Source organism: Aotus nancymaae, unplaced genomic scaffold (assembly GCF_030222135.1).
Source record: "Aotus nancymaae isolate 86718 unplaced genomic scaffold, 86718_ANA_hifiasm-v0.15.2.pri h1tg000021l, whole genome shotgun sequence".
Lineage (NCBI taxonomy): Eukaryota > Metazoa > Chordata > Mammalia > Primates > Aotidae > Aotus > Aotus nancymaae.
The window spans coordinates 23662841-23689325 of record NW_026988433.1 but is presented as its reverse complement, the minus strand read 5'-3'; the positions used below and the strand labels follow the sequence as shown (position 1 = coordinate 23689325).

At 47.6% G+C, this 26485-nt stretch overlaps 2 protein-coding genes across 3 annotated transcripts in view; one reads left to right on the top strand and one right to left on the bottom strand.

Annotated features, from left to right (window-relative positions):
* Nucleotides 1–856, top strand: part of MYO1H (myosin IH) — a 99366-nt gene extending 98510 nt beyond the window's left edge. The window contains exon 32 of the mRNA XM_021675532.2: nt 573–856. Within this exon, the coding sequence (XP_021531207.2) occupies nt 573–596 (24 nt within the window). The 3' untranslated portion in view covers nt 597–856. The remainder of the gene's footprint in view (nt 1–572) is intronic.
* Nucleotides 857–2026: 1170 nt separating this feature from the next.
* Nucleotides 2027–26485, bottom strand: part of KCTD10 (potassium channel tetramerization domain containing 10) — a 28997-nt gene continuing 4538 nt past the window's right edge. The window contains exons 2-7 of one of the 2 annotated variants that reach the window (XM_012469120.3): nt 22641–22854; nt 14146–14315; nt 11263–11352; nt 10909–10961; nt 9412–9607; nt 2027–5189 (exon numbers count right to left, since the gene is read on the bottom strand). In XM_012469120.3, coding sequence (XP_012324543.1) covers nt 4965–5189; nt 9412–9607; nt 10909–10961; nt 11263–11352; nt 14146–14315; nt 22641–22854 — 948 coding nt within the window. In that variant the 3' untranslated portion in view covers nt 2027–4964. The remainder of the gene's footprint in view (nt 5190–9411; nt 9608–10908; nt 10962–11262; nt 11353–14145; nt 14316–22640; nt 22855–26485) is intronic. The other variant, XM_012469121.3, reaches the window with a different exon arrangement.

Below are 26485 nucleotides of genomic sequence, written 5' to 3'. Positions count from 1 at the left end.
AATCCCGTCTGTACTAAAAATACAAAAATTAGTTGGGTGTGGTGGTACACGCCTATAGCTCCAGCTGCTCAGGGAGGCTGAGGCAGGACAATCGCTTGAACCCGGGAGGCGGAGGTTGCAGTGAGCTGAGATCACACCGCTGCACTCCAGCCTCGGTGATAGAGTAAGACTCTGTCTCAAAAAAATAAAATCATTTTGTAAGCAGAAAATAATTGCCCCTGAACACAATTAACTCTTTTGGGGACAAGTTAAAATAAGGATCATTTTGGATGTAGACTACAAGGCAGCTTTTTAGTTTACACGCTGTCTTAAAAGTGACATCCTGGAGACTGTGTATCTCTCCTCTGGAGTCACACGGAGTCTATCTTCCTCCCTGACTGGTTCTGGCTGAAGAGGCTGACAGGCCTCCGTGTGCCAGTTTCTAAGTCTGGCTTGTCTCATGGGAGGTGGGGCTGGTTTCTCACAGGCCCTTCACACCCACCTTGCTAATGGTGACAGTTGAGGTGATAACTGTTTCCTTTTGAGCAAAGGGAGCTGGGAGGGCTCGAAACCGAAGTGTGCCTCTCTCCCAGGTGTCAGTCCGGAGGAAGTCCTGATAGAGGATGACGTCTGACCTCTACCATCGCCATTTTTGCTCCAACTGAGGAAATTCCAGGAGAAGTGGGGATTGGCTCGTTAGCTACCTCTTCAAGGATTGAGGCCCGCAGCACTAACGGATCACATCTGAAGAAACTGAGGCGTGTATTAGGCCAAAGTCTAACCCCAGCTTCTCACTGCCCCGTGGCACCATATTAAAATGTCTTCTGGGAGCAGACCCCAGGTCACCTGAAGGCGTGATTCTAAACACCCTCGACAGGACCTATGTTCGATGGGCACTCCAACGAGCCGTTAGAAGGTGGGCAAGATTCTCTACGTCTGTCAAGCTTCCCCGAGACATGATGAAATACTGTGTACAGCAAGTTCTCAAATAACATCATTTCTTTCCACACTGGTAAGGAAAACATCTGATTGCTGGCCAGGGCCACTGTCTGGATGTTCTGTACGTTCTCCCTGTGTCTCTGGTTTCTTCTGGGTGCTCCGGTTTCCTCCCACATCCCCAAGTTGTGTGTCAGGTGAACTGGCGTGTCTATGCGGTCCCTGTCTGAGTGCATGTAGGTGGGTGACTGAGCCCAGTAAGGGGAGGGCATCCTGTCCAAGGTGGGTCCCACCTTGTGCCCTGAGCTTCGGGGATTGGGCTCTGGCCATCTGCAACCCCGAACATGCAGGCTGGAGAACGAATTAATATAAATTATTGTAAAATAAAAATGTATATAAAGTATATGATCACACAGATGGACAATAAATGCTGCAGTGCAAAAGCGTGCAGCAAACCAGCCACGCTTGTGATTGGGAAGGGGCTCTCTGTAATTTTCCATTTGCAAGCGTTTATTCACTGATTTATGCGGCCACCACTATGACCACCATCACGCAACTGATTCACCAAAAATCAGGTCATGATCTTATTTTCAATTAAATATATGTGTAGCTCATTGATTTCAATGTTTAAATACGAGCAATGCTTTGGTCTTTATTTAGAAGTTGGCTGATGTTTCTGTGCCTGGCATCATGCTGTAGGAACTTAACTCTTGTTTACATCCATTAGCCTAATGGCTTTGCTTCAAGTCTCAGTTATCAGTGACTTACAGTGTATGGTCTGAGACTAAGTAAAGAAAATTTCCTAAAGCTGCGAAATTTGAATTCTGCTTTAAATAAATGGAACTCAGATGTGTCAAGGGATTGGGTTTGGTGAACTGAAGCCTTCTGCCCCATAATAGTAAATCGGTGGTAACAGCAGCTGACTCATTCTTTTTACAAGCGAGGCAGCCTTTGACCCAAGACTTCCTTTTGGTGGTTGAATTCAAACACCACAGAACATGACTTGTCTTTCCCTTCCACCCTGAGTGGCTTTAACGGGGTGAGGTAGAATGTAGGGGCCTGCCTTTGCTATAATCTGTGCCAGGCATGTCTGAAAAGACCCAGAAACAGAAGCATTATATGACTTTTATTTTACAAGTCCACAAATGTTTGCACAGTACACAGCGGCTACATCTAAGTTTGAGCATTTTTTATAGCACAAAAAGAAAGGTTAATGACACACTTAACTTTGTTACAGTGACTTTGGGTAGAGCCCTAAAGACAGCACACACGAGGGCTGAGTGTTCACACACGAGGGCTGAGTGTTGTAAGGTAGGGAGACACCCTGAAACTAACTGGGAAATGGGGTTCCCGCACAGTGGTCCCCCCGCAGGAGGGTGACAGAATATGCCAGGAATTGTCTCGGGCATGGGCCCCAGTCACTACAATCAGAGGACTTACTTATTTAAAACAAAACAAAAACCCTTGATGACAACACACCAAAGCTGTTCCAATTTGTAAAAAATTGTAGTTATTACAATGCAATGAAACCTGACTCTTTACCAAACCTTGGGCCAATGTTTTACTTGGATAGTGCTTACGTTATAAATACTGGGTTTTGCCCTTAGAGCTAACATAAGAGAAATCAGTTCCTTGTATATTCAACAACAGAGCTTGGACCAGCCAATGCTATTTGTCCACTCATGGCTATGATGCAGCCTACAGAATCTTCACCATGGAATGTTTTATAAACCTGTTCACATTCCAGAGAGAGAGACTCAAAACTACAGGTGCAAAGTTGGAGGAAAAGTGAGGGTAGAGAGCTGCCAGAAACACCAGCTCATTCGGCAAAGGAACCACAGCAAATCAGATTGTTCCACAAACTCATTCTTCACACAGACATTTAAAAAACGATTTATACGGCCAGGTGTGGTGGCTCCCGCCTGTAATCCCAGCACTTTGGGAGGCCAAGGCAGGCAGATCACGAGGTCAGGAGTTTCAGACCAGCCTGGCCAATGTGGTGAAACCGAAACCCCATCTCTACTGAAAATACAAAAATTAGCTGGGCGTGGTGGCAGGTGCCTGTAATCCCAGCTACTCGGGAGGCTGAGGCAGGAGAATCTCTTGAACCTGGGAGGCAGAAGTTGCGGTGAATAGAGATTGTACGCCTGCACTCCAGCCTGGGTAACAGCGAGACTTCGTCTCAAAAAATAAAAAAAACAAAAAAAACACCTATTTGTACAATGGCTTTTCCATTTTCCGGGCCAACGTTCACCTCGACTTTCTAAAAAAGCTCAACCCAAAAGGCAGGGTTGGTGTTTAAAATTTAAACAGTATAAAATATTTACGAAACATTATTTTATAAGCCCTCTTTCCTTAGCACTTAATAAAATCCAAATGGCCTAATATAAAAGTTTCTCACACAACAGTTTAAAAAGTGTCTGCCCAGTACATGATTTTGACATTCAGTCATGATTGTTTTAAAGTTTTATTGTAGGCTTTGCTGCTGGATTAAAAATGAAGGCATACAACTGTCACAGGCAGGGCAGTACGTACAAAGTCTAAGCTGTAAAAACCATTTGAAAATATAAACTCGCTTTTTGGAATATATGTGTCAAAGGCTGCCCATGTTAATACCTTTGGTATAAAACGGTTAACGATTCCCTTGACCAACCCATCCACAGTTACATCTCCTGGTAACTACTACCTAGTCTAGTCTCAACCACCCCTGTCAGTCATGACTCACTCCTGTCCCTTTGCAGGCGCAGAGGAGCCTGGGAGGTAGGTCACTGAGAACACCCATCCTATACGGGTGCTGTGCCCAGCTGGGCTCCAGCAGGGGCCACCTGTGCCCCACAAGCACACATCCCCACCCACAGTCGCACACATCCCTTAAACAAACATGAACACAGACACAAACCAGACCCAAAGGTATCTATCTACCCCGACATCCTCAACCTGTTCACTGCTGGCCACTTTACACTGTATAAAAATCAGAGGCAAAGACAAGGGGGTCTGTGTTTACAGCAGGGAAGCTCCCTGGGGCTGGTGGTGTGAGGGTGTCCCTGCCTGGATGTCAGGCTGGGAGGACAAAGGGTCTGGGCCACACTGAATTTCTAAGCAAACTGACTCAGAAAGTTAGCCCAGCTTCACAGGGAAGAAGACTGAAGAGGAATGGGATCCCTGGTAGGGGTAGTTTGTGACCCATGCCTGTCACAGGGTCAGATGGCCTTCCTGGAGTGGAATGGGGCCAACCAGGAAAACAACTGGAAGGGGCCAGAGCTGGGGAAAGAATCAGAAGCAGAGCTGGACACTTCGTGCCATGGAAAGCTCTGCTCCTACGCAGACACGTGGGGTCCCAGTAAGCACCAGGCCAAGGACCAGCCCCAAGTGGCAAAAGGCCTGCTCCCTAAACAAAGCCTTGCACCCACAGTTGCACTAGTCATGATTTAGAGGCTCGTTCAGACACTTTCCACTGCCACAAGCTGCAATTCTCAACATGCTGAGGCCCAAAGCCACATGGCAAAAAGCACTTCTAGCAAAGCGGTGGCGACTGTGCCGGGCCAAACACACAGGAACCAGGAGCAGACCTGCTGGGGCTGGAAGATTATGAATTAGGAACCAGGGAGCTCAGATACCTCTGGTGGCCTCCAACTGCAGAACAACTCTTGGAATTGTCAAACTGAACCCTTAAGGGAGTGTCACCCAAAAAGCTCATATAGGAAGTCAACATCCACAAAAATAAATACTGCAAACAAAAGTTCTCACATATACTTCACACACATTCATACTTCCTCTGAGAACCGAGAAAGCCTGGCTCCAAAGAGTCTCAGATTCTCATGAAAAGTAGAGATCTTAGACACGGCTTGTTCAACAACAGGGGGCACACGCCTGGGTCAAGACCATCAATTTGCCTTGTCAAGAAATACCAAAATAATAATCTGGCTTATTACAAAAGTATCTCCAGGCTCCACGGAAAGTGGAAGGGGCCCGGCAGCCTGCACAGGATCTGGGTGTAGCGCGGCAGGGAGTGGGGGTGGTGGGAGGAAGGCGGCTGGTCGTTTGCCTGCTCACTGGTGGAGGTGGGCCCGGTCGTCGGGGCGCTTGATGTGGATCCGCCGCACACGCTCAATCCGCTCCCGCTCCCGCTCCTCATCCTCATCCAGGTGGTGGGAGCGCCCCGCTGCCCCGCCTGTGGCCTCTAGGAGCGCATTATCAGGTCCCCGGCCGTCCTGGGCCTCATACAGCAAAATGTTCAGGGTTTCCTCATAAATCCGGGCTTCGGGGAACTCCACCTGTGTTCCCACAAAATACAGGGCAGGTAAGTTACGGCCCAATCCCTCTGCCAACACCTGCACTTTAAGCAGCGCCACCAGGCTCAATCAGGCCCCTGGGATTCTGCTGAAGGCCACCAGTATTATTTTTAAATAAACTGATATTAACAATGGCAATTTATACGTGGCGCTAAATGCACAAAAAATCAAGGGGACGCAGAGAAACAGGTATCCCTCCCCCTAGTTTCCCTTCTTAAAGGTACAATTTCTCATTTTACCCTCTCCAAGAGATTCTGTGCTGTGAATATACGTACATATATATTCATACACTTCAAAAAACACACAAGGTGGCCCCAAACGCAGACTTGAACGTGTCTTCCTCTTGTCTCTAACTTAACCTAGAGATCATTCTACATCAAGAAATTATAAATACGATAATGCAATTAACCAATTCACTTGGATGGACATTTAGGTCAGTGCTAATATGCTTCTCCTAACAGAGCTGCAACCTTGCACACAAGTCCTTCTACACCTGAAAGCAGTCTGTAAAGCAGTTTTTTGTACAGGGTCCGGCTGGGGACCCCCAGGAAATGGAAATAAGCCCTCCTGCTTGGCAAACCACTGTGTTTGCTCATTGCCCTTCAGAGTTAAGGTGTGATGAACAGGAGGAGGGCCACATAAGCAGGGCCCATACATGTGATCACTGACTCAACTCCACTTTAAGGGTGGGATTCAGAGGTTCCAGTTCTGGGAAAAATGGAGCAGGCACACTCTACCCTGTTTTCCTCACTGACACTGCAAAGCCAGGATGCACACAGCAGCTAACTGCGGACTCAGAAGTCAATCATGGCAGGGGGATGGGGGAAACATCAGAATGGGGAGTCATGCCCCACAGCGAGTTCACTGCTTGCTGCTGCCTGCACTGATGCAGCCTGAAGCCCTGCTATAGCCCCAGGACAGAAGAGCTCCAGAAGGTCCCCAGTGGCCAGGGAGGCCAACAGGGTCTAACGGGCAGAGAGGCTTCAAGGAAATCCTGCTTTTTTTTTTTTAGATATGAGATCTGGCTAATTAAGCTTTAAAATTTTAAGACTTCTCATTTTTAGAGCTTTATAAGGAACAAGGGGATCTAGAGACCATGTGGTCTGATCCTAAATGTTTCTAAGATTAGCAGACAGGTTCAGGAGTGGCCTATTCTTGTGTTTGTGAAGCTGGTTAGTGGCAAAGCCAGGATGGGAGGCCAACAGCCTCTTTCTTTTCTCTTTGTTTTGAGAGACAGTGTTGCTGTCACCCAGGCTGGAGTGCAGTGGCGTGATCATAGCTCACTGCAGCCTTAAACTCCTAGGCTCAAATGATTCTCCCATCTCAGCCTCCCCAAGTAGTTGGGACTAGAACCTTTTTTGTAGAGACGGGTGTTTTGCTGTGTTGCCCAGGGTGGTCTTGAACTATTGGGCTTAAATGATTCTCCCTCCTTAGCCTCCCAAGTAGTTGAAACTACAGGCGCATGCCACCATGCTCAGCTATTTTTTTTGTTAATTTTTTTTGTAGAGACGGGTGTTGCTATGTTGCCCAGGCTGGTCTTGAACTCCTGGACTCAAGCAATCCTTCCGCTCTGGCCTCCCAAAGTGCTGGGATGACAGGTGTGAGCCACCATGCTGCTCAGCTCTTTTCTTTATTTGCTTGACCCGGCCCTGAGCATTCCTGTGGCAGCAGTGGCTGTGGCAACAACCAGAGACGCAGGAGTCAAAACTCAGAGAGGGAACCTTCTTCACTGATGAGAAGAGCTGTGGTCACAACAGGATTGGGTGAATCTGGCTGCTTTTTCTATTTTAATGCTGCTGGGCCCAAAATATAGGCATGGTCACAGAAAGTGGGTGGCAAAGTAGGGATAACCCCCAAGCTTTCTGGCTGGCCAATCAGAAAAGGGGACTCCAGGGAAGCTTAGAGAACTGTGGAGATTACAAAGGAAGGGGAGCTTCAGAAAGCAGCCTGTGGAGTTGTATATGAACTCCTAGACCCACACCCAGCCGCAAGATCTGCCCCTAAACCACATACGCAGACCGAAAGAACCGAACCTGCAACAGACACAGATGGGCCACAGCGTGGCACACAGGTGGGGCAGATTTGAAGGCTTTGAAACCCAAACTGTCACCACAACTACAAACTACAGAAGGCTGGTTAGAGCTTGCAGCCTGAGCCCAACTGGGTCAATGGCTGGCTAAAACAAAAACATCAATGTTCTCCCTAGGATTTAAACAAGGCCTGGAGCCCTATAACAATGTTCAAAATGTTAAGGATACAATCAAAATTTCTCAATACACAAGCATGAGGAAATTCTCAACTCCTGTGGAAAATGATAACAGACAGATGCCAGTGCCAAGGTGACACATGGTTTTAGAATTGCCTGACAAAGACCTGACAGCAGCTCTTATTAAAATGCTCCAGTAAGTAACAGCCAAAGCTCTTAGAGCAAATGGAAATAGGGAGTCCTGGCAAGGAGAGAGAAAAACCAAACGAGCACCTGAGAACTGACAAACACAATAACCAACACCCCAAAACAAACACCTAACTTACCAGAAGGGCTCAGTAACAGAGTGGAGATGAGAGAGGAAGAAGTGGAGTGATATGGGCTGGGCGCAGTGCCTCATGCTTGTAATCCCAACACTTTAGGAGGCGAAGGTGGGAGGATCACTTGAAGCCAGGAGGTCATCGAGACCAGCCTGGGCAACGTAGTGAGACCTAGTCTCTAAAAAATGAGCCAGGCATGGTGGCATGCACCTGTGGGCCCAGCTACTCAGGAGGCTAAGGCAGGAGGATCACTTGAGCCCAGGAGTTCAAGGCTGCAGTGAGCTATGATCATGCCACTGTACTCAAGCCAGGGTGACAGAGCAACACTCTCAAAACAAGAGAGAAAAGAAAGAGGCCCTTGGCTTCCCATCCTGGCTCTGCCACTAGCTTTGCAAACACAAGAACAGGCCACTCCTGAACCTGTCTGCTAATCTAGAAACAGTTGGGATCAGACCACGTGGTCTCAAAATCCCCTTGTTCCTTATTAAAGCTCTAAAAATGAGAAGTCTTAATCTTTTAAAGCTTAATCAATATGATGACTATCCTTTTAATACCCGAGGGCAGAGGCAGCCCAGGTATATTTAAAAAATCAAACCATGACAGAATGGGGGTTTAATTACAGGAAGAATTCACAGCCCTAAAAAAAGTTCACAGGAGAAAAGGGGTGTGATGTCTTGCCAATGTGGAGAGAGGCAGACGATTCTGGTTCGCCCCCTGCCCCCTGGGATCTTTGAAAGCAAAAAGAACTTCAGTGTTTTTCCCTTCTTGGCTACCTTAAAAACAATATATATTTTTTTAGGAAAGATTCTGAATGCTTATGAATAAGATATCTTGTCAAATTCGTCCTGTGTGGAGTGGTGGGGAAGAAGAGTAGATAGAGACTGAGCTTCAGTGCCTGAGCTGATGGCCCTCGAAGTGGTATGATAGTACAGGGGAGATCACCACACTGGCGTTCTGTGTATGGCTTACATTTTCAATAAAAAAAACCCTCTGGTTTCTACTTTGTGATTTTTTTCTCATTTGCTTTTTGCTTGAGGTCAGCTACAGAGTCATGCAGAATTGTGTGCCCCCAAAAGCTGCAGGGACAATAACCTGGGTAGATGACCTACAGGCTCCTGAGCCTCCTGTGTGAGGGTGACAAGAGGCATGGCCATCAGCCTGCAGCAGACCTGCGGCATGTCATTGGATAGCCAGATTTCCCTTAGATAGGTTAAAGAAATGACAGCGTGTGTAGTGTGATTAAAAGTTAAAAAAGGCAGAAAACCCAATTGCAGAGCCCCAGAAGGATAGGCAAATTCATTAAGAGTGGGCCAGATCTCTAGCAGCACTTTGCAGAGCGATCCAGCTTTGCAGAAAGGCATGGTGGGAGAAGTCAAAGGACAGTTCAAGCCTATTGGTTTGAAGAAGATGATATAAACACAGATGCACAGAGTCCAGCCCAGTCAGGGAGTCAAGCATGCTTGGAAGGAAGACAAGGTAGGGAGCTAAGGAATCCCAGATGGACCCTATATTTGGCTCTTTGCAGGCCTTAAAAGATAAGTATTTTAATGATGAGCAGCCCCAAGACAAGCAAAGCATTTTAAAAGTGTTTCCCTCTGTACTGTGCTCAAGTAAAAGGGAGTTCTACAGGTATATGTTTCAGAACAGCCACTCCAAACTGTCCTCTCAAGGCTCTTACCTTGGTCTGTTTCTTCTCAGTGGCGTAGACGATGGAGGTACAACAGACTTCAGCAATCTTGCGGCCCTGGCCGTAAAAGGACCAGCAGCAAATTTCATCCCCAATGACATCCTTTATGAATAGGACCCTTCCGTTAAAGCGCAGAGACAGCTTATCAAACAGTTCAATGTTTTTCAACATGTTGTCGTCAGAATTGCTGCAAAAGAGCATTTGATATGGTGACCATAAGCTGGTGAAAACTGACACCATTTTCTGGGCCCATTCTACACACAGGGCCCTACTGAGCCCTTTTTCTCCGCTATCTCATTTCAACCTCACAATAATCATCCCATGACAAAGGCACTCCAATCTGCACTGCTCAAGAAGGAAAGTGAGGATCAGAGAAATTAGGTAATTGCTCGAGGCCAAACCTAATCAATGGCAGAGAGAGGCCCCCCAAAAGACAGCCCTGGCCCCTAAGTCTGTGCTCCTAACCATTGTGCTTGAATGACAGCTCTGCAACGGCCAGAGATACTGCCAGGCCACTGGGCACAGGCACCAGGTGGAGAACACCTCACCGAGCCCTACCAGGAGCAGAATGGCACTGCCCAAGGGAGACTCTATGTCCCAGGTCTTTTAAAAGGTCTCTAGTAACCTCATTAACTCCTCCCTGCATCCCTCTAGTTGCTGAGTTCGAGCCACATGTTTTCAAGGCCCAAAAGGCATTCTAGAAACCTGCATATATTGCTGGTGGGAATGTAAAATGGTACAGTCACTTTAGAAAACAGTTTGGCAGGTCCTTGAATGATTCAACAGTTCTGCTCCTAGAGAAATGAAAACACATGTCCACACAAAGACTTTGCATGAACGTTCACAGCAGCATTACACACAGTAGCCAAAAAGTGCAAACAACCCAAATGTCCATTAACTGATGAATGGGTAAAGAAAATGTGGTCCACACTATGGAGTATTATTCTGCCATAAAAAGAAATGAAGTACTGATTCATGCTACAACATGGATAAACCTTGAAAACCTCGAGTAACCTCTTTATGCTGAGTGAAGGAATCTGGTTACAAAAGGCCACATATTATGCAGTTCCATTCATATAAAAATGTCCAGATCAGAAAATTCATCAAGATAGGACAGATTAGTGGTTACCTGGGGCTGTGGGGTTGAGGAGGCAATGGCTGGGGGAAAATCGGGAGCGACTGCTAATGAATAGAGGGTTTCTTTTCAGGCAGTGAAAAAGTTCTAAAATTAGATAGTAGTGATAGACTCTGTTGTGAATATACTAAAAACCACTGAACTGTATACTCTAAAAAGATGACTTTTATAGTATGTGTGAATTACAGCTCAGAGTTATTATACCCCTCTATCCATCTGTCTACCTATCTATCCAGGCACAGAGGTAAAGAGGGGTCATCCTCATCTGAAGGTTCCAAGAGGAGCTGGGCCTGGCTGGTGTGGGCGGAGGTTTTCCTAGCAAATGGAGCTGTCTTTCCTGGCTGATGCCTTACCTGGTATATGAGTATTTGTTGTTACTTCTGTTGTAGAGCAACTTCACAGCTGGCTGTGGGTTGTTTTAAAAAAAGAAGAGGAGAGTTACTTGGCAGGCAGGTGCAATGAACTACTGGCTTCCATAGGGCGGGGCCCTGCCCTGTAGCAGAAGAGGCAGACAAGCATGGCTTGTCTATGAGGGAACCGCATGACCCAATAGCAGGGGGACGCAAGATGAGCTGTAGCTTCCCATTCTGAACCCCTTCTCAGGCCTCACACAGGCAATTACACATTTTTATTTCAAAACTGATTTCAGAAGAACCTCCACTATTTCTGGTAGCAAAAGAAATTCCACAAGGGTGCCTCCAACATACCTTATTTGAAGTCGCTATAAGTTTTTGTTCTTCCTTGGATGAGGTGATCACAGGAACCTTGCAGAAAGGCTCATAAGTATCTTTGTTCTGCTGGAACAAAACATGCTTTCAGCCTAGGAGGCCTGCCTAGTACTGCATTTTTAAAGCTGACCTGCTGGACAGACAGGCTCTGGCAAGGGGAGATAGGGTGGTCACGGCTGGGAAGAGAGGAGGATTCTCACCACCAATGAACTAGATCAGGGGAGACAGGGAGGTGAATTTCCCAGTAAGCCTGCTCTTTGGCTATGACCATTATAGACCAGGATGCTGAGTCAGTACTAACAATGACGACACATTTTCCACCGCCCAAGAAGCCATTCAAAAATAAACCCTCAACATGGCAGCTGAAACATGATTTAATCAAAAGCCCCCACAACTCCACTGTGATGACTGCAGAGGAATAAAAAAAGTATAAACCCATAAGGGGAAAAAACAAGTAAGGTCAGCAGAAGAAAGGCAGGGGAGGGAGGGGAGGTGAGGGGAAAGGAGGGGAGGGAGGGGGGGAGGGAGGGAGGAAGGGAGGGGAGCGGAGGAGAGGAAAGAGAGGGAAGAGAGGGAGGGAGGGGAGAGGAGAGGGAAGACAGGGAAGAGAGGGAAGAGAGGGAGGAGAGGGAGGAGAGGGAGGAGAGGGAGGAGAGGGAGGAGAGGAAAGAGAGGAAAGAGAGAGAAGAGAGGGAGGGAAGAGAGGATGGATGGATCAAAAATTTGATGGTAGAAAGATCAACGGTGAGTGTTAACCAAGGAGGGAGGAAAGCTGAAACCCACGTCAGCAGACGGGAATGCAGCCTGATCTTCCAGGGAACAGCTCAGAAGGCTGGCAAGAGCAGGGGTTTGTTAGCCAGTGGCAGAAGTACTGGGAAGATCCCCCAATTCATCTCCGTCCCCACCCAGGCAGAAGAAAGGTCCGCCCTTCTGCAGTGGTTAGCACAGTAGAGGAGAGGGCTGGAGGGCTGAGCTGCGATTCTGGGGTGGGGTGGGGTGGGGAGGATAAGTGAACATCTTCACACTAAATGATGAGTAGCCCCAGCTCCTTCCCCTTCTAGACCCCTAAAGGCAGCCAGCCCGGTAGAGACCCATCAGGCAAGAGGAGAGTAGAGGATTTCTCTTCAGGGAGAACATCTGCCCCCCAAAATGGCTTGCAAATTCTGATAGTTGGGGGTCCTGCTGAAAAAGCCTGCCTTACCACCCACAATGCAGCCCAGTGGACAACAAGGACCACCCCTGCACACACAGCTTTCAGAGTCTTATTCTTTCAACAGACAGCCAAGCATCATCAGATTACATGGGAAAAGCCTCTTAAACATGAGAGCAAAACGAAAACAAAGAGAGGAAAAGAGGAGGAGTCAGATTATGAAGGCAGAAGAAAGAAAACAGATAGTATCATTAGAGAGATGAGAGCAGATATGGCCTCCTACAAAACAAGATCAGCACGCTGCGGAAAGCAGAGCATTCGGAGAGCAAGAAAAGGCTCTTGGAAGTTAGAAAGAAGAGAGCAGAAATGAAAATAAAGGTGAAAAATAAAATTCCTGAGAAAGCAGAAGAAAATGATGAAGCCAGAGACACTAAGAGGAAAGAATTAGGAGGTCAGTCCTGGAGCTCTAACCTCAGACTAACAGAAAGGGAACCCAGGGGGATGTCTCCAAGACAAAGATGAAGCGGCACCCCTGACGTGTCTGCACACACGAGTATGCGACTGCTGACAATGTGGGGCTGAAGTTGGAACATACACTTAGAAAACCAAGCAAACAAAACTCTGGCACGCTTAAAAGTTACCGAAGAAAGAAAATAATCATTGTACACTCTGTGGCTTAACTGTCAGCCATAGTTACACATCATGATGTAAACTCTGAATTTAACCAAAACTGTGATGAACTGTGCTGGGGGAACGGGAGAAGGAATAGGTATGCCTAAGCTTGGTGGAGGTGGAGGTGGGGGCAGTGTGTGAGCTAAATTCTAGTTTCCTATAGTCATGACAGTAGCTAATCTCAAAAACTGAGAATTCAATAAAAAGCAGCACAGGTTAATTATGCAGAAACATAAACGTGAACAGAAAAAATTGCTGAACGAATTCACAGAGGTCACTGCAGGCCTGAAGGAGTAGGAGGAGTATGGTGGTGTTTTTGATGTTAACCTTGCAGCACTATTTGACTTCTTAAAGGATGCATGTGCATCACTTTTAACAACATAATACCGATAAAAAAGTAAATGCTGCAACATTCAGTTCGAGCTACAGTGAGTTCAGACTCTCAGAGCAGAGGTGGGGACTGGTCCGATGTGGGGCCAGACACAGCAAGGGCCTCACGCACACAGACCAGATTCCTACCACACCCAAAGGGACACTTCTGATGCTCTGCCAGGTTGTAACTTTGTTTGAAATAAAAGGGTGTTGGCTATGCCTAGAAGCATTTTGGTTTTGTGGGATTTTATGTCACCAGACCTGACCTCCATGGTCCTGCTCGGTCCAGCTAAGAGTGAGGGGTGTCTGTCTGTAGAGATTATGCTGAGCTCCCAACAATGACTTGTGGGACTAGAGTAAGCCCTAAGATTGGTCCCGAGCACTGAACAAGTTTTACCCCCGGGGTTTGCTGCTGAAGGGTTGAGATGTACACATGAGACGATGCAACACCATGCGGACTTCAAGGGGTGAGAGAGTAGTTAGGAGGCCCGCGTGTTCCAGGGAGGCCTCTCGGGTCACTCTGAATGAAGGGGAGACACTCCAGGGCAAACTCATTAACTCACAACATCTCAAACAGAAACCGTCCCCATTTTGTAGAGAGGGAAAATAAGGAAGGCAGGTAGGCTTGGCGCCTCTCCACCCGTATGGGCAGAAAGGGTGATGCCTACTTGTAGGGCTGCCTGGCACTCTTCCACCAGGCCTTGGACCAGGTAGTACTTGGCTTCTGCTAGCAGCTCCTCGATCTCCCGGCGGCTCTCGGGTAAAGGCACTGCCCCGTCTCGAAGGTAGTTGAGTATCGTACCAAAGTGCTTCCCACAGCGGTCAATGAGGATCCAGCCTGCAGGGGGAGGAGGAGGCAGGGGCTGGTTACACGGGCCCTCCTCTCGTAGGAGGCACTGAGCAGAGCTGGGGTGTCTCTTGGCTTCCTCTAACCCCCAGTGGAGAGCAGGACTGCCTGGAGAATGGCAGCCCCACCTGCCTACCTGCCCACTAAGGGCTGACTGGGCACCCCCACAGCCTCCAGGCCTTGCTGGCTGGACACAATCACAACCCCGGGTGACCTTGGTCATAGGCTCTGTTGGACATCTCGACTCCTGAGGCCCCTTAGTATACTTCTGAAGTACCCTCAAATACCCCTGAGACAAAGACATCCAAGAGGGGCCTCACGTACCACAACTGGGTAAAACAGGTCCAAATGACCACAGCCCAAGGACAGGAGAAAGCCTTTTGGGTAAAAAAATCTACTTCCTCTTTCTACAAAGCTTCCTTCAGATGTCACATAACAGAGCCATTTTTTTTTTTAATTGCATTTTAGGTTTTGGGGTACATGTGAAGAACATGCAAGATTGTTGTATAGGTGTATACGTGGCAGTGTAATTTGCTGCCTTCCTCCCCTTCACCTGTATCTGACATTTCTCCCCATGCTATCGCTCCCCAAATCCCCACCCCCTGCTGTCCCTCCCCTATTTCCCCACAACAGACCCCAGTGTGTAGTGCTCCCCTCCCTGTGTCCATGTGTTCTCATTGAGCCATTTCTAAGGAAGCACAGTCTCACCCTCACAGACTGTGACCTCTGGCTCCCAAGGCTGAGCCCCAGACATTAACCAGCACCAACACAGGAAGTCCCATCCCACAACTTCCCGCAGCAAGCACTTAGTGGCTAGTGAATGACCAAGACAGACCCCACCCTCAAGCAGCTCGGTCAACACAGGAAGACAGAACCGGCTTTTACTAGATATGGAAAAGGTTGCTGTGATACCCCAACTAAAAAAATAAAATATTAAAAAAAAGATATGGAAAAGGGTCCCAACTGCTGACCAAATCTAGGCACCGTGAAACACTCTTGGGGCTGAGGCCAGGAAGACTCCGTACTCTGCTGCTCAATGTCCTTTCAAATCTTGTCACTGAGCTGACATTCCTCCACTAGAGATCCTGAGAGTTTTCAGAACTCCTAGACTGACATGCAGGGACTCTGGGAGTGGTATTTGGAGGAGAAGACAGGACTGGAGCCTGGAAGGAGGAGGTACCAGAAAGGAAGGCAGGAAATGGAGCAAAGACCAAGCATCTCCCAACAGCAAATGTGAAGCTCTAAAAAGAAGCCAGACAGATGAGAGGGTGAAGTCGAGACCTTCTGACAAGCAGGGCGACCTCAGGCAAGGGGCGTCACCAAGGCTCCTGCCCCACATTACAGGTGGAAAATGCCAACGTGCAGGGCCGCAGAGAGGATTCAACTGGAATCAGTTGCTTTATGCCCCCACTTTCCTCCCCACTTTCAGAGAAGGGATAACATTTTCACTCCTAAGAACGCTGTGCCCTGCTCCAAGTCCTACTCATCCTGGGCCTTGGATCCGCGCAGAGGCCAGCAAAAGTCGAGAGCAGCAAATGCATCTTTTTCACACTCCAGAGTCCTAAGTCTGCCCACTTTCCCCTACCCCTTACCTGGCAAATGCAGTCCCTGCCAAGTGCCCTCTCATGGTTTTAGGGCACTGTTTGGTATTCTTTGCATCAATTGCCAGGGAAAGTTTGGTAACAAGGCCGTTTCCATGTTCCCCTGATGAAACTGGTCAGCCTAAAGTTCTGGGCCTTTTGTTAAAGGAACGGTCTCTGCCCTCCAGCGCCTTCCACTTCCTACTTCCACACCGTTATGATTTCCTGAGCAGGTGGGAAGAATATCCCAATGGGGGAAAATGCAATACAAATGTGTAGCCCTGAGTCAAGTTCTGGTTTCAGGGAAGAAAGAGGCCTTCCCAGGCCTGGTAAATCACATCACTCTGACAGTGACCTCCAGATGTGATCCCACCCCAGTCCTTTCTATATCTGAGACAACAAAATATGGATCAATATCTTATACAACCCAGATGCCTACGGGGCCCACAAGCAGCATAAAGGAGTACAGCTGGGCGGGGCTGAGGTCAGGGCTGACAGGACAGCATTTGCCCTGCCCCCAAGAGGGGCAGGCTCTGCCCACTCCAGCCAAGAGAGTCCAGGCAGGAATGTGGGCCCAAGAGCTGTGAGCTCTGATGTTCCATGCAATACCAGAAATCCAGATTTTTCTGTGAATTCCCTGATTTTTAAAGGATGGCAAACTAATTAAAACAAAACAAAACTGTCATCAACCCACCACAAGGCAAACAAAACACATCTGCAGCTGAGCAGGGCCTGCAGGCTTGAGGCCTCTGTGCTACCGGCACTAAGTACTTTTTTCTCAGAAGGCTGACAAGGCATGGAAAGACAGTATCATCTTTCTACCAATTCTTTTTTGAGGGGGGCTCATTCCTTGCATTTTCCACAGACAAAACCAGAGGCTCAGAGAGGTTCAGTGCCATTCGCAAGCAGAGGCGGCAGGACTAGACCACAAAGAAAAAGTAAGGAACTCACAGGAAAACTCCTTCCGCCCGAAATGAAAAAGATAAATAAGATAAATAGAATTCAACTCAGTTGTGCAGGGAAGGAAACTTCCACGTTCTGCCTTTGATGCCTGCAGAACTCAGCTGCTTAGGAAGGCCCAGGACCCTGAAATCAATTATCCAAGTGACAGCCCAGAGTTCCCATAAATGAACAGGCGGACCGTGACACCGGGCTCCGGCTCAAGAATGCCGTCAGGAAATGCTTGTGGCGAAGGAATCATACTTTGGACAAATAAGGGCAAAGGAGCCAGGCACACTCTCCAGGAGGTTTCAGTTAGCGTTTTGACTCTAAGATACTGTGGTTGCTTTCAAAGCAGGAAGTGATCCCTTTGAAAGTCAGCTCAAATGTCTAGCATGTAGAAAGGCAAATGGAAGTCACGCAGCTCCTCGCATGTGGGGGGTCTCCCGCCTGCTGCCATGGGGCTCGAGGGCTATTTAGGAAGGCTATCCAAGTTAGGGCAGCCTGCGATCCCATGACCCAATAGGCAAGGCTGGAGATCAGAACTGACCAGGACCACAGTGGGCAGTGCTGGACTTGGGCTCCAGGACGTCCTCAGTACAGCACAGCACAGCACAGCACAGCAGTTAGGTGTTGGAAACCCAGCTCTCATAACTTCTTGCTGGATGACACTGGTGCCTCATTTAACCTCTAACAGTTTTCTCTTCTACAAACGATCTCACAGGGTTGACATAAAAATATGATGAGAGAATGTACTGAAGGCACACAGCACAATGCTGGGTCTACCAACAGCCCTTAAAAGCAATTATGGGTCTCTGACAATCTCATGTCTCATCATTATTGCTGGAAGCAGAGCAGCAGCATCCAGAGGCAGCAAGTTCCAGCCCCCAGGATGGAGTCAGTCTTGCTTCCAGGGAACCAAGGGAGACGGCTGCTCTGGGCGTCCGGGGGATTGAGCCCCTAAGCTGCCCTCCTCCCTGCCTCATGAGCATACCACGTGCTTCCTCTCTCCCTGAATGTCTGACCTCTTCTTTCCCCTCTCCCACCACCTCCAGGGAACCTTCACTGACCTCTCCTTGCCATACTAAGGTATTTCTTCTCTATATTTTTGTGATTCCCAAACATCCCTGATCATAAATGCCACCCAAGGTTATTTGTGAAAAATTCAGATTCTAGAACCTGGCCTCATTCCTGAATCAGAATCCCTACGGCAGGGTCTCCAACCTGCGCACTTTGACATTTTGGACCAGATAATTCTTAGTTTGGGAGGCTGCCCTGTACACTGTAGGGTATTTAGCAGCATCCCTGGCCTCTACTTACTCGATGCCAGGAGCACCACACCCCCAAGATGGGACAACCAAAAACGTCTCTGGACATTGCTAAAGGTCCCAAAACATCACCCATTGGTTGGGCATCACTGAGGTGGATCAAGGACTTAAGTGTAAAAAAGCAATTTAAACTTTGAGGTATCAAAAAGCCCCATTAAAAACCCTTAGACAAGTTAGACTGAGAGAAGCTATTTGCAGCAGTGGACCCCAAAGAAACAGGATCCAGAATATGAACTTACGCAAAGTAATAAGATGCAATCAAGCAGTTAAAAGATTAAACCCAAAAGTCCAATAAACATAAAAACATGCTCAACATACCAGAAATGAGGAAATGCTGAATAAAACAAGGTACCGTATCATACTCACCAGATTTGTGATTAAATAAAAGGTTGGACGGTATCAAGAGGTTGGCAAAAATCCAGACTTCTGCGGGGAGTAGAAGTTGCCATAACCACTCTAGAAGGGACTCTTGCAATATCTAATGAAGCAGAAGGTGCTGCCCCCAGTTCCCCTCCTGGGAATAAACTCTAGGGCTGAGCTCCCAACAGTGGGTAAGATCACAAAGCCATAGCCCCTGAGATGGTTTGGGGGCGCGTCTAGATAGTCTGGAGCCCCCTCATTTGCCAAAGTGAAAATATGATTGTCTACATGAGCCAGGATGTGGCAAAGGTTGGGCAGCATCGCACAGAGAAACTCCCACGCACGGGGAAAGTGTTCCAGGACGCTGCCATTCCTAACGGTGAATGCCGCAAACCCTCTACGTGATAACAGACTACGGCTCCGGCAGTGGTTCTATGCTTCTAGAATGGACATTCCACCACCAGGAAAGTTCCTAATGAGAGCTATTTAGTTGTGGATTGATCTCACAAGCATCATGCTACGTAGATTGATCCCAAAGCAAAAGCAAAACAGATACAAACTGTGCAGTACTATTTACAGCACGTTTAAAAACACACCAGCAGCGCCTTGTTTAGGGACATGCACAGCTGTAGTAAAAGCAATACCTGGAAAGATCGACACCTGTGGTTCTCAACGCTGGCTGCGCACTAGAATCACCGGGAGAGCTCTTCAAAATCCTGCTGCCGGGCCACACCCTGGCTGGGACCCAGACACCAGTACTGACCTCCTCAGGTGACTCACTCTGTAGCCAAGCTTGAGATCCACCTAGTGACCCCGAAAGCTTACCTTTGGAAGGGAGAGAAGCAAACAGAGAAGGTACAAAGAGGCCCCACAGGTACAGGTCACACTTTACGCCTGGGCTGAGCACGATGGCACAGGTGAGTCTGTTATATTATTCACAATGTAAAAGCTCTCAGGTACTTCAGAATTTTACAAATGAGCCTTGTCATGTAAGGTAGAAGGGCTGGAGATCTCAGTGAAACCCTCAGGAACTACAGCTTTCCCATGGATCAGACTGGACTTCTCAGTGTTCTAGGGGAGCGTGTGATCCTAAAATGAATGACTTTTCAATCTAGTGTACACACTCCCTAATTCCAAAACACATTAGCAAGACATTAGAAAAGATACAACAGGGGGAAGTATTATACCAAGCAACAGGGATGAAACAGACCACTACAGGCAAATGCTGAATGGAATCCACTGTGAAAGGTGCTACCTAAATCCGGGGACCAAAGGTGATATTGACCAGGAGTCAGGTGAAAATTCAAGCACTGTGGGAACTGAACCTTTCTGGAAAGAGTCTGGGAAAGGCCTGCTCACTGCCGCAGCATCCTCGCCTTCTCAGAAAAGCCATCGCATGGGGTTAGTGTGGAACTGCGGGGCGCCCATCCCTGAAGGCCAAGCAGGCGGCCTCTCCTCACATACTGCTAAGACCTGCTTCTCTGCAGCTCCTCAGCAGCACTCATCCCCTCAACATTTACACTCAGAAGGAAGCCATCATTAACACTTCCCATTTACTGAGTTCCCCCAACATCTCAGGCCCTGTGGCAAGTGCTTTCCAATGTCCTCACTCAATCCCCAACTCTGCCAAGCGTTATCGTTCCCCACTGGGAAAGGAGGAAAGAGGTTCAGAGAAAAAGCCACTTGTCCAATGTTACATTATCAGTAAATGGCAAATAGGCCAAAATTAGCACAACACGTAGACAGAACTCCATAAATGTCAGCTGTGACTGTGACCCTGCAGCAGAGCCAGGACTTGAACCCAGGCCTGGCTAACATCAACATCCAAGTTCTTGGTTTAGGGATTACTTGCACACAGTACAAAACTCAAACAGGTAGCAGAACCCAGAGCAAAAAGGAGACTATTCCCCCCATGCTGGATGCCAGGTCCCCCTTCTGAAGCAATCACTTTCTTGGGCAACATGAAGCCTCCACTGTTCAGGACCTTCAAAGCCCCTGTCCTTTATCCAGCAAGCTGTACTGCTGGATTCACTGCCTGGCTGAGCTGCACTTGGCATTTCTGCCTATCTGTAGCAAACTTCATTGCAGCTGACAGGTTTCCTGCCCATAGGCCAGGGTGGAGCTGCAAGATGCAGGGAGTCTATCCCAATTTGTAGACCCAAGGGTGCATCTGAGGCAACACGTAGGCCATCGGTCAGGCTGTGCAGTTCTCTTTCCAAAGACCAATAGGATCGCTCTGCCATGCACAGACAATGGCTGGAAGGCCAGATACCCAGCCTACCAGCCCAGGCCTTCACGAGGGCCCCCACCAGAGGGCTTCGGCACAAAGCCAACAGTTAAACCGTAAGGATGCCACAGTCAAACAATCTGGCCTGGGGCCAGGCCCACATCTAGCCATGGACAGCAGACAGTAAGAGCCGGCAAGTCCTGGGTTCAGCAGCTTCATCTTTTCTAGTCCCATCCGCTTTTGAAAAAGCATTTCACCCCTGAGATGGAGACTCCTCACTTGGAATGGTAACAATAGTATTCACCCCTCAAAGCATTCTGGTGAGGATTAAATGAAACAATACCTATGCTACATGTGGTGGCTCACGCCTGTAATCCCAGGACTTTGGGAGGCTGAGGTGGGAGGATGGCTTGAGCCCAGGAGTTCGAGACCAGCCTGGGCAACATAGTGAGGCCCCATCTTCACAAAATTCTAAAAAATAGCTGGGTTTGGTAGTGCATGCCTGTAGTCCTAGCTACACAGGAGACTAAGGTGGGAGGATTGCTCGAGCCCAGGAGGTGGAGGCTGCAGAGCTCTGATGGCACCACTGCAGTTCAGTCTGGGTGACAGGAAGGAAGGAAGGAAGGAAGGAAGGAAGGAAGGAAGGAAGGGAAAATGCCATACTATGAGCTTTTCATAATGATATGAAGAAAGGGCTGAGCTCCAATTACATAAAACAAGCCAGTTTGCAGTGTCGAAATGACACTGTGTCCCCCGAGAAGATGTGTTTTCCAGGCAGCACTAGGCAAAAAACATAGTGTAGCAGGCATTTAGAAGGTGAGCAGTCCTGCTGGTACCACTCGGGGACAGGGGGACAGAGGAGTCAGTTTCTTTTTTGATACAGCATCAGGCCACCAAGGCGAGGCTTTGGAGGAGAAGAGGCTTCCACTCAACTTTCAAGGCAACTCAGCGGCCTTTCCTGAGCCCATCCAGAGACTGGGTGGGGTACAAGAAAAACCACAACAATCCTGGTTCTCAGATAAGGCCTGGTTCCTCCGGCAGCTGGGGTGCTATTGTCTTGATTTCCACAGACACTCTTGGGCAATGTGGGGTGTGGCACAGCCAAGGGGATCCTCCCAGTCATCAAAAGCTAAGTGTGAGATGGCAGCCCTGGGGCTCCAACCTCAGTTCACTGCTGCCTGACCGGAAACTGGAGTTGACAGGAAGTGGAACCTCCAGCCCCACAACCTGGCCTTCCCTGGACACAGAGAAAAACACCCTCACCAGTGTTCACCGCAGCCCAAGCTTCGGCCCTCTTAGGATCAGAGAATGAACTGTGGGACACCAGGCTTAGGTCCCTCAGTCCCACCCGCTTATGTGAACACTCACCCACCCTCCCAAGTCAATGTCCCCAGAAAGGTGGGGTGGCAGCACAGAAGGCCAGTCTCAGAAATAGAAAGGCAGGGTCAAGGTCAAGTCAGGCTGTGTCCTGGTCTGGTCTTAAGCAATCACAGGCCAAGGAATGAAGGACAGAGCTATTTTTAAACCTCATGTGACCTGCCCGTAAACCCAGCCAGATAAGGATGGAGCTTCGATGCTGGGGGGCTCTTTGATCATTCCAGGTGGGTAGGAAGTAGTTATGACAAGACTCCTCTAAACAATTCTTTGCCTTTTACTAACATAACTTTCTACAAGAGAAAGAAAAATGTGTGTATGTGTGTGTGTATATATACATATATATATATATGCATTGACCACATATGGATGAATACTATGTGCCAATGACCCCATGAGGAAGTACTGTCGTGCCCATTTCACCAGAGGAAGAAAATGAGACCAAAAGGTTCAGCCACTTGGTTAGGATCACCAGATACTAAATGAGGAGCGTGGTGGGTGAGCTTACCTTCACTATCGGTGAGCACTTCCATGCGCCCACTAAACATGGCCTTCAGCATGGTGTCCTGCTTGGTCAGCGTCTGCATGGTGGTATAGTAGAGGGCTCCACCCACGTTCAGCTTCACATATTTAGAGCTGGGGCTTGTGCCCTTGAAGGAGGTGGTGCGAGTGGCAGCTGCTGGCACCGCTGAGCTCACCACACTTTCTCCTGACATCTCTTCCTGCCAGTGGAGAGGACACAGGGTCAGGACATCAGGCCTGGTTGACTACTTTCAGCCTGTGGACTCCACCTGGCCTCCAGATGTGTTTTGCTTAAGCCATGCATACACAGCATTGAAAAGTTTGCGTCCAATGTGGACAACTAAGGAACACTCACAGAAAAATCTGGACACTTGGCTTCTCTTAGAATCAGAGGTCAACTGGGCTAGCAAGGCAACAACTGGTGGGAGCTGGGGTATTGAATGCCCCCTAGAGAGGGCCATGCATCCCCTAGTGTGTCCCAAACCCCACCAAGACAGCCTCATACGCTGACCTCACCTGCCGACCCTGCAGGCAGGCACAAGTTTGCCACTACCCTTGTGTTATAAGCATTTCCCTTCTGCCTAGCATCTATACAAATGAACACCCTGGCTGCACCCTCAAACAGCCTAATGCACTGCCCAGGTCTCTCTACGTTTCCTTATTGCCATGTACCACTGAATAGCTAGCTAAAAGTGTCATCTTTCAGCTGCATCACAGATGAAATAAGCTTTTATGAAGTTGAATGGGATTCCAGCTCGCACTCCTATCACTTCCTGTGGGAAGAAGGTGTTTCTGAGGACTAAACAACAGACACGGAAACTTTTGGAACCAAGTTTTTGCAAAATTAGACCTCCTAGACTAGTGTTGTCCAAAAGAGCAAGATCCCACTACAATCTCCCTGACACCATGGCCAACTCTCTGGTACATCTCAAAGAAATGGATACAGTGGCTGATTTAGGCAGGTCTGGAAACTGAGACCGGTATCTGGCACATATGGGCTCAGAAAATATGTCTGAAACGAACAGGTTTCAGAATTGTAGAGCTAGAGATATGTAAGGGTGGGCAAAATCATTGCTGAATCTGGGGTACAGAGACAGTGAAGCAGCCCTGACAGCCAGGAGCTGGCCTGGCCAGGCCCCCACAGCTGGCCTTACCATTCCCATTGCACATCACTCATTTTTCACAGCACATCACCATCAGACAAGGCCACTCTGTGACCTTGCAATGAGACAAAAACAAGACCATTCAGTCATCATGTCTGAACACAGACAAAAACATAAACATTATCCAAAATGCAAAAATGACCAAAGATCCCCCATCCTGGCTTATATGAGTTGCAGCTGCTGCTTTACCAATTAGAGGTTTAGCCTGTGTCCTTTCTTCCTGCTTTCAAGACAGGAATCACTGAGACCCAATCACAGAATTAGCCCAGCTTCCCAGCAGCATCGCCATGTTGGCTAGGCTGGTCTCAACCTCCTGACCTCAGGTGATCCGCCTGCCTCAGCAAAGCCCCACTTCTCTGAACTCCCTCAAATCACCCAACACAAGCCCAAAGCCCTTCTCTGAGATGTCCCCAGTTCTCCCTCAATGCAACCAGGAAATAAACCCAACTTGGTTTGACTATGGGTATGCTCCTTGTGGTTTTTGGCTGCAGTGCACTGACAGCACACAACTTTTTTGAACTATTCCCTGAAACTGAAAAGGAATTGCTTTTAAACTCTTTACGCCTTTCTAGCTTTTCCAGATTTTCTATAATGAATGTGTACTATGATTATACCTGATAAAACACAAGTGTTATTTTTGTAAATGGGACGGGGAGTAAAGGGTGGCAGCCTACAACAGCAGAGGCAATGCGACAGTTGCAGACAATATTCAATTCAAGGTTATCCAACTCTTCTGGCCAACTCTCCCCACCTCCATGGCCACCAGGAGTGTCCTGGATATCACCTGCCATATCAGGGCCTTGTAGAGTGAAATAGATAAAGAATGGCCTCCTGGAAAGGAAAGTTTTCTCAAGAAACAGTTCCTTTTTCATCAAGAAAGGTCACAAGAAAGTATGTTTTCGAAAGCTCAGGCTTAGCTCACCTGGGGTCTCTGCTGCCCGATGCCAAACGTAAAAGAGGCCCAGAGGAAGGGGTTGCCCCTCCCTTCCAGCTGCCCTCTGAAATCAGTCCCCAGAGACCTCACACTAACACTTATGACCAGCCACCTCCCTCAGAAAAATCGTTTGTCCATGGGATGACAGGTTTAGTTTATTGAAATACAGTTTCCAAAACTGAAGACGTTGAAGGGGGAGAAACAAGGCTTACAGTCATGGGTGAGGGTGTGTGTTAAGGAAATTTCCCCCAGAATGGAAATGCTTTTTAAGCACCCCTTTCAGATCTAATTTTATATAATAAAAGTTTATTATGGAAAATGCTCTAGCATCTTGTAAGGCACCTACCAAGAAACAGACAAAAAAGTACATAAAGTATACTTCATGTAAAGTCATACATCATTTGTATATCTAAACATAAGTACAGTGAAAATATGATGTGAGGGATTTTTTTGAATGGCATACTTGCATAGGACACGTACCATAAATTGAGCATGTGGGGCTGGAAACTGCTCTGGGTGAGCGAGCAGTGAGTGAATGTGAAGGCCTAGGGCATCACTGCACACTACTGTGGAAACGCTGCGCAGGGAGGTCACACTACCGTTATTTAAACGTATTTTCTTTCCATAATAAGTTAACCTTTGCTTACTAGAACTTTTTACTTTAAAAACTTAATTTTTAAAAAATTTTGGACTCTTGTAATAACACAGCTTAAAACACATATTGTACAGCTGTACAAAAATATTTTTTTATATCCTTAGTCTATAAGCATTTTTCTATTTTTAATTTTTTTTTTATTTTTGAAACTTTTTTTTTCAAAACTACAACATAAACACACATTAGCCTGGTCTACACAGGGTCAGGATGATCAGTATCACTGTCTTCCACAGTCTGTCCCAGTAGAAGGTCTTCAGGGACAGTAACATGCATGGAATTGTCATCTCCCACAACAATGTCTTCTTCTGGAACATCTCCAGAAGCACCTGAGGCTGTTTTACAGTTTTTACTTTTTTTAAAAAAAAGCAACTAGAAGGCGAATATTCTAAAATAACCATGAATAGTAAATACACTAACCAGTAATATATCAAGTTTACTACTATTATCGACTATTATGTACTGAAATCAGTCCCCAGAGACCTCACACTAACAGGCAGTGACTGGCAGTGAAGTAGTTCTGTTTACACCAGCATTACCATGAACACATTGTATGTTGCGCTACAAGTGAAATCACAGCTACAATACCACTGGGCTATAGGAAGTTTTCAGTTCCATTACCATCTTAAGGCACTGTTACATATGCAGTCTGTCACCAATCTGTGATTATGTGGTGCATGACTGTACCTTGTTTTGGCTTTCCAATACCTTTTTAAAGATAATTTGCACATAATAAAGTATATTTTAGGTATACAGTTTGATGTGTTTTGGTCAATACTTGCACCTGTGTAGCCCCCACTCCAATCAAGCTGTCTTGGAACATTTCCATGGCTCCAGAAAGCCCCTCGATGTCCCTTCACCACTTAATTTCTATCACCATATGCCTTAAAAATCCAAACAATGCTGGAAGACAGCCACAGTTATTTCCACTTTGTGGATTTGGATGCCAGGGCCCCGACAGGGTCAGTCACTCTCTAAGCCAGGAGCTGAGTCAGTGATGGGGCCAGTGAAGGACGTGGGCAAGTCGTGGCTGGCCCAGAGTCCATCATGTCAAGTAGATTTAGAGCTATGACATATAAGTT